Source organism: Mus pahari, chromosome 13 (genome assembly GCF_900095145.1).
Source record: "Mus pahari chromosome 13, PAHARI_EIJ_v1.1, whole genome shotgun sequence".
Lineage (NCBI taxonomy): Eukaryota > Metazoa > Chordata > Mammalia > Rodentia > Muridae > Mus > Mus pahari.
This window is the reverse complement of record NC_034602.1, coordinates 71,620,647-71,632,874: the sequence shown is the minus strand read 5'-3', so window position 1 is coordinate 71,632,874 and position 12,228 is coordinate 71,620,647. Positions and strand designations below refer to the sequence as shown.

Here is a 12,228-nt window from a genome sequence, read left to right as displayed (position 1 = left end):
TTGAAATTGAGTTTAAAAAATAATAACTATGAGCTAAACTTTTCATGATGATTTGGATTATGAGAGTCATGCTTGGGAATACAAGGAATGTATTTGGAAGTAGAATATCTCCTGATTACGTTCACATCCACCATAACTTTTAATTTAAAATAGTTTTTTTACGGATTCCTGAAAAGATATTTTATAATCATTTATACAAACGTAAAGAGTAGTAGAAAAAAAGCAAAGCAAAAACGGAATTCTCGATCAATGATAGTCATTATAAAACCATAATAAATAAGACCATCTAGGATTTTAATAAACAGCAGTTGTAAAGGTGAGCAAAGTGATAATCTGATAAACTGATAATCCAAAAGCATATCCACCCATATGGACATATGACAGATGTAATATTTCATATTACAAAAGAACATTGTTAAAACTGTCATTCTTTATAGAAAAAAATTAAAGTGAAAATTTCCACACTATATACAAGTCATCCCTGATGCAAAACGAAAGACAAAGAACAGGGATTGAGAACCTGGGTGAGAACACAGAAGGACATGCACACTCATGTCCTGAAAATAGAGTGGACTCTGAGCAGAGGGAGGAAGGGGTATGAGGGAGGAAGAGGGAGAGGATACTGGTACAAACGACAGAAATTGCCTATTTTGTCTCATATAGAAAACACACAAAATGAAATTGTGGAAGCCACTATTCTGTATATAACTAAAAACCGTAACAATAAATGAAGTGAAATGTTAAAAATTCAAGAAAATGTTTGTAACAAACATACATACTCAACTAAATACTAAAACATTAATTTTAATTTTATCTGCACATTAACAAAAATGTTTAAGACATGTTTTAAATGGTCAAATGGCAGAAAAAGACTATTCACATATTCAACAATTTACTAACTAATAAAAAATTACATGGGATCTTCGAAGTGAAAAGCATTTCCAAAATGAGACCCACTTTATGCTCGTTTAATAGAAAAATGATGGTGAATAATCCTTCCAGTGGTAGAAACCAGACAAAAATCCAGGGTTTATAAGGTAACCAGAATTTATTTAATGCAGATTTCTTTCTCAAAGAAAAGAAAATACTTAAAAATAATCAAGAAAAGTTGAGTGATATACTTTATATTTATTTATAGAGAAAAATCCCAATAATGAGTTCTCAAAAGTACAAAATTGCCCTAATCACAAAAGATAAACATGTTTTAAAGTTGCCTTTTGCCTGTAACATCTAAAAGAATATTTCCGTCAGTATCTTTCCTTATAAATTTCTTAGTGCTTTTTGTTAACAATTTAGTAAATTTTGGCAAGTGGATGGAAATATTGATTATTTTTCAGCATGATCAAAACTGGTTTTCATCATTAGTAAGCCAGAAGAAATGGCTGCTATGTGATTTGTCAGAAATAATGCCATGTAGTTTTTGATAAATAGTTTCTGTCTAGAAACCTTAAAATGCTCTTTATGTATGCCATGAGATTTGGGGCCACTAAATTTTTCTTTTACAAGGAAAATAGTCAAGAATGATCAGCTTATTACTTAGATTCTTACTGATGCCACCTTTATTGTAAACTGTGTCTTGTGTCATATGGATCAATGTTTCATGTCTGATGTTACATCATTACAAATATATATACACATATATACACATATACATATGTATATTTCATGAAACCAGGGAGTTAGAGAACAAGGGACATCAGATATGTTGGACTGCACCCTTACATTTTGAAATACATAAAATGGGATACTCAAACATACTTCTATTCCTTTTTGAATAATATTCATGTGCTTATAATGTGCAACAAATAGTTGTCCTGATCCTCTTGTTTAAGACACTTTTAAAATTTATACTTATGCCTGTGAGTCACTGATGTTGGAACTAACCAGAGAGTGTTGTGCTCTCCCTGAGCATCAAGAAGAACCAATCCAATCCAGGTCTGGAGAGGGGAGGTAGACAAGAAGTCCCAACCTTAGCTGAGCGGTTGTTGGCACTTGAAAGATGCTGGGAGAGTGAGAGTTAGTTTCCCTTAAAAGAATAGCCCCTCGTAAGTCCACCAAACTCCAGAGGAAGGCCATATATACTAGAATATATGAGCAGCACAAATTAGATTTGATAGAAAAACAAAAGGCAGGTGCAAAGTTGGATGGGTAGGAAAGGAAGATAAGTTGGGAGGAGATGGGTGAGGGATGAATATGATTAAAACACATTTTACAGAATTCTCAGAGAACTAAGAAGATGATTTCAAAAAGAAATGTCTAAAGGAAGAACTGAATCCTCCAGTTACAACAACGAGCTTTAATTGGAAAATTTTCAATATACACATTTCTGCATTGATGGTTTCTCCATCTCCAATGCATATTTTTGCTGCCATGTATCACGGATAATGTGTGTGGTGTGTCAGTCTCGGGTCCATAAGTTCTGTGTCCTCTTGCGGGATGGGTTTGCACGGTGCACCTCAGGAGGGCTTCTGGAAGGCATCCCTGAACCAAAATAAGTAAGGTGAGCATTTTAGAATATAGAAAGTATAATCATCAGTTTGCAGTAAGTTCAATGAGACAGCAATAAGAGGAAAATGGCACTTTTAGCAAGTGTAACTATGAATTTAGGTCCTGAACATATGAAGTAATAAGTTAGAGACAGTAACAAGGGCCAACATATGAATTTCATATGAATTAATATCTAAATTACCAATAGATATTCTAAACTATACCCAAGTTGATCATACACACACACACACACACACACACACACACACAAGTTAAGGAAGGAAGCTACTCCCAGCCTAACTAAAACTAAATAGAGTGAGACAGAGAATAAGAATATGAGAAAAGGATAAGAAGGATTAGAAGGAAGAAGAAGAAAAATAAGAAGTCTTTTTGGTGGAAAAGAGGAGACTTTTGATAATTACTTCTATTTCCTTGGGGATTATAGGGCTGTTTAAGCAGTTTACCCGATCTTGATTTACTTTGGTAAGTGGTATCTGTGTAGAAAATCATCCATTTTGCTAAGAATTTCCAATTCTGTGGAGTACAGACTTTTGAAGGAAGACCTTATGATTCTTTGACTATCCTGTGTCAGTTGTTATGTCTCCCTTTTCATTTCTGACTTTGTTTTATACTGTCTTTCTGTCTTTTAGTTAGGTTGGCTAAGGATTTGTCTGTCTTGTTGATTTTCTCAAAGAAGTAGCTCTTGTTTCATTGACTCTTTATATTGTTTTCGTTGTTTCTACCTGATTGATTTCAGCTCTGATTTTGATTATGTCCTGCCTTCTACTCCTCTTCAGTGTGCTTGATTCTATTTTTTTCTGTAGTGCATTCAGGTGCACTTTTAAATTGTTCCTATGAAACTTCCTAATTTCTTTATGGAGGTGCTTAACGCTATGAACTTTCCTTTTAACAGTAGTTTCATTGCATCTTGTAAATTTTGGGTATTTTATGCTTTCATTCAGTGGAGATGACCTTAACTGTGACTCACAGCATTGGGGATATGGAACCTGAAGAGGTCGCCTCCTATAGCCAGGCAGGAACCCAATAGAGATATAGGGACAATAACCTACCCACAAAACTTTTGACCCAAAATTTATCTTCTCTACAAGAAATGCAGAGACAGGAGTGGGAGTGGGGGAGCAGAGCCATAGGGAGTTGACAATTAATAACTGGCTCAGACTTGAGACCCATCCCATGGGCAGGCACTATTAATGACACCCTGTTGTCCTTACAGACAGGGGTCTAGCATGGTTGTCCTCTGAGAGACTCCACCCAGCTGCTGACTCAGACTGATGCAGAGACCTGCAGCCAAACAGTCAATGGAGCTTAGGGACTCTTATTGGAGTTGGAGTAAGGATTTCAGACCTGAAGGAGATAGGAACTCCACAGAAAGTCTAACAGAATCAACTAACCTAGACCCTTGGGTATCTCAGAGACTGAACCACCAACCAAAGAACATACACAGGCTGGAACTAGGTCCCGTGCACATATGTAGCAGATGTGTAACTTGGTCTTTATATGCATCCCAAACCACTGGAGTGGGGGTTATTCTAAAAGCTGCCGCCTGTCTGTGGGATATGTTCTTCTATTTGGGCTGCCTTGCCTGGCCTCAGAGAGAGAGAGAGAGAGAGGATTGCCTAGCTCTAAAGAGACTTGGTGTGTAAAGGTGGAGGGGCTCCACCCTCTCAGGGTAGAAGGAGAGCAGTCAGGGGGAACAACTGTGGGAAGGGGCGACAAGAAGGGTGTCAGTGGGAGGGATGTAAAGTGAATGAATAAAAATTTGAAAAATTCTTGTGTGGTCCTAGGTGGCTACGGTCACAGCTCTTTGGAACTGAGATGGAATATTACTGGAATATACAATTGTAATAATCAGAACCAAACTAGAAGCTTGGCAATACATCCCAATTTTTAAAATAATAAAATAGTAACATTTGAATGCTGGTGAGAAAGGGAAATATGGAAATGTTTGAAAATAATTTAGATTCAGTAAATTTGCAATTAGTTGGATCTTAAACAGCAAAATATTATGAAATTTAAACACTCTTATAAACACATGTAAAGGACACATAGAGGAAGATGGACACCTGATGACCCAGTCCCAAACTGGAAATTATCCAAGCAGTGACCACTGGATATTTCATTGGACAAATTGTAATATTCTGATTGATAAAAGATATCCTCTACAACAGTAAAGATTAAGTATAGACATTTGTATCATTTGCTTTCAGAATCCTGTTCCCTGAAAAAAAAAGTCGCAAAGGTGCCCACAAAATGAATTAAAACTAGGCAGACAACACTTTTCAGGGATGATAAAGCCACAAAACAGATGAGCATTGAGAGGAAGGGATGAAAGCAAGATGGACGCAGTGGGCTTATGAGCCACTGAAAAGTCTCTCACTCCTGACTAAGTGTGAGATTGCTTCACGATGATTCTTTAAATGATTTACTTCAGAGATTTCTGTGAAGTGTGATAGGTTTTATAATGCTAAATGTGTGTAAATTATAGGTAAGGTTCAATATTTAGGGAAAGTCTCTGGGAGGGGAACATATGGAATTAAGATTTGGGTGAGTAAAAGAATCATAATGGTACCCAATTGTTATTTACAGCCAACTCAAGAAATGCTTTAAATGACTGGAGGCTCTGAAACAGAAAGCAGATGGTTTGAGAGCCAGAAAGCAATCAGTCAGTGGAGCTGCTGAACGTTACCCTTCAATGTTTCCTTTTATCCTTTTTGTTTCCTTTTGACTTTTTTTTCCTTCCAGAGGATATCATTATATTACCCAGGCTGGTCTTGAACTTAGGGACTTAAATGATACTCTTGCCTCAGCCTTGAAAGTTCTGGCATGATATTGTTTAAAGAACTGACTTTTATCTCCTATAAAGTACTTTTAATATTTCTAAACATTGTTACTCAGCAAATACAAGAGCAATCTTTTTTAAAAAAGTAGTAATATGTTCATTTTCTTTTGATTTATCCCTCATGTCTCTACAATCTGCCTATCTACCCCTGTTATCTGTGGACATCACATAATGTTTTATTCCACCTTTGAGATAACTCAGTTAGCAAGGGAACGTTAGATATTTATTGAAATGAATGATAAATTCACACACACAGCTGCATTATGTAAACACTTTCTGTCATCTGACTGTTTCCACTTACAGTTATGGTAGATGGAAGGGATCAACTGAATCCGTTTTTAAACTTATCTTACTTCAATTAAAACTCAGCCCTTAGCTTAGATGACATCCTTCATGCTGTAAAGTGACCATCTGCTGAAAGCTGTCCATCCAGCTGAGACTTAGGACATATGACACATCCTGCTTCAGAACGAAGGTAGAGCTTATATACATGGGCAATGAGTACCACAAATTCAATTCAATTAAAAGTAATGAAGTAGGAATGTCAGTATAATTATTTGCAAACATCTGCTAAGGCCTTTTCACAGTTCACAGTAATAACTGACATGGGCTTATGAAAGTTCTGTGCTGCAGAGCCTAACTCTGTGGTGTTTATGTGGACATTAACTTACAGCTGACATAGCTTCCCAGAGATTTTAAAGGCCTATTTAGAGGATTGTGTGGTCTTGAAATTCAGATATAAACACACCAATTAGAAAATGACCAGTTCACAATGTTTAGACAAAAGACTATATATATGTTTCTTATATGTATATAAACATATTTAGATTATATGCACATAAACACCGGTCATGAACTTAGAGATAGGGTGGTCAGTTCTTAATAGCTGTACTATCCTCTCTTCCCCAGCTTCTTCTAATAGCCTAAGAAAAGTATATAACTTCTTAAGCTCTTTTAAAATCTTTCTTCATGTGTATGATGTTTATAAGAGAGGAAACAGACCAACAGACAGACAGACAGACAGACAGACAGACACACACACAGAGAGAGAGAGAGAGAGAGAGAGAGAGAGAGAGAGAGAGAGATCCCAAACGCTTGTATGGGAGGGCAAAGGACCTTGAATGTCAGTGTTGACTTTCATGTTATTTGAACTAATGTCTTTGGTTTGCTGCTCCAAACTCTAGACTAGCTGACCTTTGGGTTTCTAGGAGTTTTCTTGTCCCTGACTCCCATTTCATCATAGACATATTGGAAATAGAGGTATATACTACCAAAACCAGCTTTACATGGCTTCTGGGAATCCAGAATTGGGTTCTCATGCATCAAGAGCAAGTGCTTAACCAACTGAGTTATCTTCTTAGGTCACATAAATTCACCATTAATATCATCCTAGCAATCTTGTGAGACTGATAAGTGAAAACTAGCTGAACAACATCCTGTCTAACACTGGGCACATAGTACATCTCTAATGTCCGTCATCAATAGAATTCTACTACATCTTACTGACTTCATTTTTGCTACCTCTGCTTTACACATCAGCTGGTATTACAGAATCCCACAGATGGGCAGCTGTAGCAGATGGTACAATAGCCTTGAATCCTGCTCACATCACTTTTCATCCCTGATTCTCTTCCCTTACACTTGCATTTTGGGTTGGCACAACTTTGGCTGACCTACCCTGGAAGAGTTGTATCTGGTTATCTGATTACAATGAAACTATTCCATTGAGCTTTCGGTGTTAATGCCTTCTTGCTACTGTGCCTCTACAGTCTTTTGGCTTGTTTTCTATCTCTAGTAAAGCAAGTTGTCTAATTGTGAGTTTCTGTCTAAAGAGACCCAAGCAGTATGGAAATGAGAACTGCCTGTGGCCAACATCAATCAAAGAAGTGAATACCCCAAAGAAACTGATGCCTCTGTCAGTGGTAATATGTACAGACTTGGGAAGGAAGTGCAGAAGCTTACCATAAATATAGTCAGGGTTACAAAATACCTTGACACTTCCCTTCCCTGAAGCAGAATTCTCAACCTGTCTCACTAAGTTGAAAGGAATAATCATTCTTCCTCTAAAATGAGCTATTTTGGGGGATGATTTGATATGTAGCAATAAATATTAATATAAAAATAATACGAGTTTTAAAAAATGCCCATGTTTTCCTTTATGAAAATCTTTAAAGAAGAATTAGGGAACACCCTGGGTTTAAGACTTTTATGAATGAACTCCAAAAGTAACTGTTTTTTTTTTAAAAAACAAAAAACAAAAAAAAAATGATACTTATTTTTTAAGTATAAACCGTGATTGAGTTCTTTAAAATTATTCTTCTCTCATGAAAATGACTCTACATAATAATTATCTTAGGAACAGTCTTTTTGCTCACTTGATATATGTATTAAAATGAATACTTTTATAGGTTTAAAATGTTTTATAAAGCTTTGTATATGCTTTTCTGGAGGGAAATAGGGAATGAAAAGCACCACAACAGGATATTATGCAATAATCTCTAAAGTTAGAAATAAAGCCACTTATCATTGTAGTTTTAGCAATCTGCACAGAATCCAGGCGTACAGTACACACTACAGATTTGTTTTTCTTTCTCAAAGAACAACAAGTGGATTTTGAAAAGAAACTATGTAAATGGAAGACAGTTTTAGATCCAGTCTCCACCTAGTACTGTGACCTCAGGAAGACTACTTGTTTCCTTAGGAAAGTGGAAATTACAGCTAAATTGTATTAGGTAGCAACTACACAGAGGGAAAGCACACTGAAATAAGCATGAGAGTTTTACATAGCATCGTCTGGCCCCAGTGCTAGAGAGATGTAAATATGAAAACTAAATGAAGGCAATTTGATAAGTCTGAATCAAAAGTCCACTAGTTATTTCAAACACAGTTTTCTAATTTAAAAGTCTGCAGTGTGGGATTTTAATTTGTCTAGAAAAATAAACTTGGATTATGTAATATTTGAATGTCTGCAAAAAATGCCAAAGGAATTGGAGCATTTGTGTTTCATACACATTACCATCTCGGTAGTCAATAAATACATTTCACCAATTTGTTAATAAATGAAGAAAATATGCCAATGTAAAAGAGCACTACCCTGTTAGATAGATGTTTAAAAACATGAATATTAATCCATGGGAAGTCATAATGATTGCCCAGATTAGACATAAGAATAGACAAATGACCTCTTCCATCTTAAGCTTCATTCATAATGGTGACATAAAAGTGACACACACTTGTATAGTTGTTAGACCATCAAGGCTGAAAAATATTTTAGTCAAGGTATTGGAAAAACCCACACTCATAAATTACATTACGGTGAGTAAGCTTTATTACCTAAGGAGATATTTGAAACTACCCAATTAAGACAGTACATGTGTACCTTTCTAAATAATTGTTCTAGGCACAATAAATAACGCTAGTGTTAAAAATATGAAGAAAGTTGAACAACAAGGTAAAGTTGTATGATGTGCAATCAGAACTAAAACACATAACCCAGTATATCCAGGAATTCTACCTGTATGTAATGACTTCTAACACCTCTAGAAACTGCGGTACATCCTCTAAAGGAGAGATTAGGATGGAGTAGTGTCAGATAGGCCAAAAAAGAGGGAAAACCCAAAACCTTGACAGATTTCAACAGAAATACAAAGTGTTCAAAGTAAGGCCTTGTAAAAACTAAGCAACAAAAGCCACATGAGCTAAGCATCATCCAAAACCCAATAAAGTAGGCATCAGCTTTGGACTAGTGCTCTTGACGTGTGGTTAAACTTTTCCACAATGAATTTTAAAATGCATGTACCTTTTGATCTGATGATCTCACTTTTACAAGTTGTCCTACAGGTATACCAACATAAATACAATTTATATGCATAAAATGAGGGGATAATGCAGAACTAGCTTGAGAAGATTGAATCTAGTTGGAAATATGACAACTATAAGGGATGATGTAAGTATTTATGAACTTTGCAGAGTAAAAGCGCAAAGAAAATGAAAAACTATCTAGTTTACAAAAACTATTTTTCTGTATAAAGTCAAAACTATACATAGATATTTAATTTGGTTAAAAAAAAAGTAAAATAATGTGAAGCAAGTATATAACTCTACACCTGCATGTTTATTCTCAAACAGGCATCTGAATAAATTGCCACATCCTATAAAGTTTGTACAAAGGGCTATAACAATTCTGTCATTTCAAAACTTAGAGCATGTCTGTGTGGCTTGGATTCTATTACATCATCTATCTATCCATCCATCCTTTCATTTGACTATGCCTCCACAATGTGCACTGTATTAGTAGAGATGTTGGATTTGAACTGCCTTTGTGAAAATGTAATCCTAGGAGGCAGAGAATATGCATGATAAGTATGTCCAGTGTCAATAGGAAAGACAAGTGAGGATTGAGGCTTTACTAACTTTTTAATAGAATTATTAAAGAGGAGCCAGGAGGCGGTGCCCTTTAGAGATGACTAAAATTAGTGATGAGTGAAATTTGGGTGTGGCTGATTGAGAGGCTCTCTAATGCACAGGGTGCAGCACTCAGAAGGTCCCTCACCAGGACTTTGCATGCTAAAGAGAATGGAAAGCTTAGCAGGGAAAGATGGATTTGGAGAAGCTGGATGCAATACTGGAAAGTATTTTACAGCTAGTATGGCAGAAGGGACAGTCAGAAATGCAATAATACTTTTGAACACTTTCTTTTGTATTTGTTTAATATACAATTACTTAGTAAATGGCTTGTTAAGGTTGGATATAGTAGAGCTGGCCTATATTCATAGAGCTGAGACAGATATCTGACTTTCTGAATAAGAGTAGGAAACTCAATCTTGAAAACTAAACAAAACACAAAGACCAGTACGGTTGTCTTGGAGTCCTACAGAGGAACTGTCATGCTAGCCATATGATTTGTATGACTCCTGAATTGAAATTCATCTGTCCTGAATTTTGTTACAAAGATGGACGGTCTTGTAAAATCAATCATATGACTATTTCCAGTAAATAGTATGATGGTGCCTGATTTTAGATTTCTTTTTAATAATGTGTTTGCTTACTATTATGGCTTGTGATAAACCTTATTTTGTCCCGATTTCTTTTGCTTTTTCCTCTCCCTCCCTCTCTCCCAAATTCCCCTCCTCCCTGTATCCCTTCCATTTCTTTCGTCTCCTTCTACTTATGACTCATATTCTTTGATAAATAGCTCTTATTGCATTTTTCATTGAAAGATACTTGAATAGATAGTAGCACTAGTTTCTAATTGTGTAGTGAAATGTCAGTCTGGACAGCTTTTATACACGAGTCAAGAAAGGAAAGGTTTATGTTGTTACGAGGCCTTAATTGAAGCACACTTAGTATCTTTGGACTAAGTACTTGGCTGCCATTTTCACATGATTACAAACTTGAGAGGAAGCTCCTCTGATAACTGCCGGGCAGTAATGAGAAAGCATGCTGTGCTGGCACTGAAGGATGCTGAGATCTCTCCCACACAGAAATGCAATCCAAGAAGAGAGGAACTTAAATACAATTGTCCTCTAAAGGAATACCCTGATGTGAAGCTGTAGTTGAAAACTAAATTGTAAAACCATGTCAAGTTTAAGAATGTAGAGTAAGGGCTGGAGAGATGGCCTAGAGCTTACAAGCATTGGCTTCTCTTCCAGAGGACCCAGGTTCAATTCACAACACCCACATGGCAGCTCACACCTGTCTATAACTTCAGTTTTAGGACTTTTGATACCCTCATATAGACATTCTTGCAGGCAAAATACCTATGAACATGAAATAATAATAAATGAAAAACATGTAGTATAATATATATGTAAAACCAACAAAATAATAATTTTAACAGACTCACTGGTCTCTCTTTAAGGAGAATGTGCAGTTGCATATGACAGAAAAGCTTAAGGAATAGTAATCAAAACAAGACCAAGATTGCATATGTTTTGTTTTAGAGTTTGCCTTTGTTTTGAGCTTGCCTTACATTTCACTCCTATTATAAGAGCCATGATCTGACTAGGTAGCCAAAGCTGGCCTTCAACTTGCCACCCTCTTGCCTCCACCTCCCTAGAATTTTCAATGAGCACCAGTACACGCAGCTAGTATTCACTTTCTCCTCCTGTTGAAGAAGCGGAAGGTGTCCCATTCAGGAATGGCAGAGTGTCATGGCCTGCCTGTCTGCTTTGATATCTTGAATGCATAGGTTTCTGAGTGTTTATTTCTTTGTTGCTGTCATTTCTTCCATGGTTGCTTCCTTGAGTTAATGATTTTTCCGACAGAGTGAAGAAGGGAGAGGAAAGATGGGCAGTGGCCTCTGGGATGCTGAAGTAGTTCCTTTGAGGAACTATCCTCCATGCTCTTCAGGAGCCACACCTAATCTGTTCTTTCATTTTTGCAACTTTGGTTAAAGGCAGTCAACTGAAGACAGAAATTATTAAATGAAAAAAAAATGTAGAAGTAAGCAATTAATTAATTTTATATTTTGCATAGATCCAACATGATAAAGTCTCAAGGCCTCCTAGTCTGGAGATGAGTCATCACTTTTCTTTTGCTCATAGCCACACAATATTTCCTTGGTGCCATTAGACGTGTTAGTATCCATATAAGTCATCGTGTTGTCTGTCACATTGTTGCAATGACTGTGTTCAAGCTACCATTCTTTTAATAATGACCCCACAACATAAGGGTAGTGAGGCTGGAAATTTATACATGCCAAAGATAAGCTCTAGAATGACTCCTCTTAATGAAAAGGAAAAGAAAAAGAAGGAGAAGAAGAACAGGGAACAGGGAGAAGAAGAACAGGGAGAAGAAGAAGAAGAAGAAGAAGAAGAAGAAGAAGAAGAAGAAGAAGAAGAAGAAGAAGAAGAAGAAGAAGAAGAAGAAGAAGAAGAAGA

General features: G+C 36.3%; 1 protein-coding gene across 2 annotated transcripts in view; it reads right to left on the bottom strand.

The window, feature by feature from the left end:
• Window positions 1-850: 850 nt before the first annotated feature.
• Window positions 851-12,228, bottom strand: part of Adgrl3 (adhesion G protein-coupled receptor L3) — a 777,100-nt gene continuing 765,722 nt past the window's right edge. For both annotated transcript variants that reach the window (XM_029545394.1, XM_029545393.1), the window contains one exon: window positions 851-2,481. In XM_029545394.1, coding sequence (XP_029401254.1) covers window positions 2,399-2,481 — 83 coding nt within the window. In that variant the 3' untranslated portion in view covers window positions 851-2,398. The remainder of the gene's footprint in view (window positions 2,482-12,228) is intronic.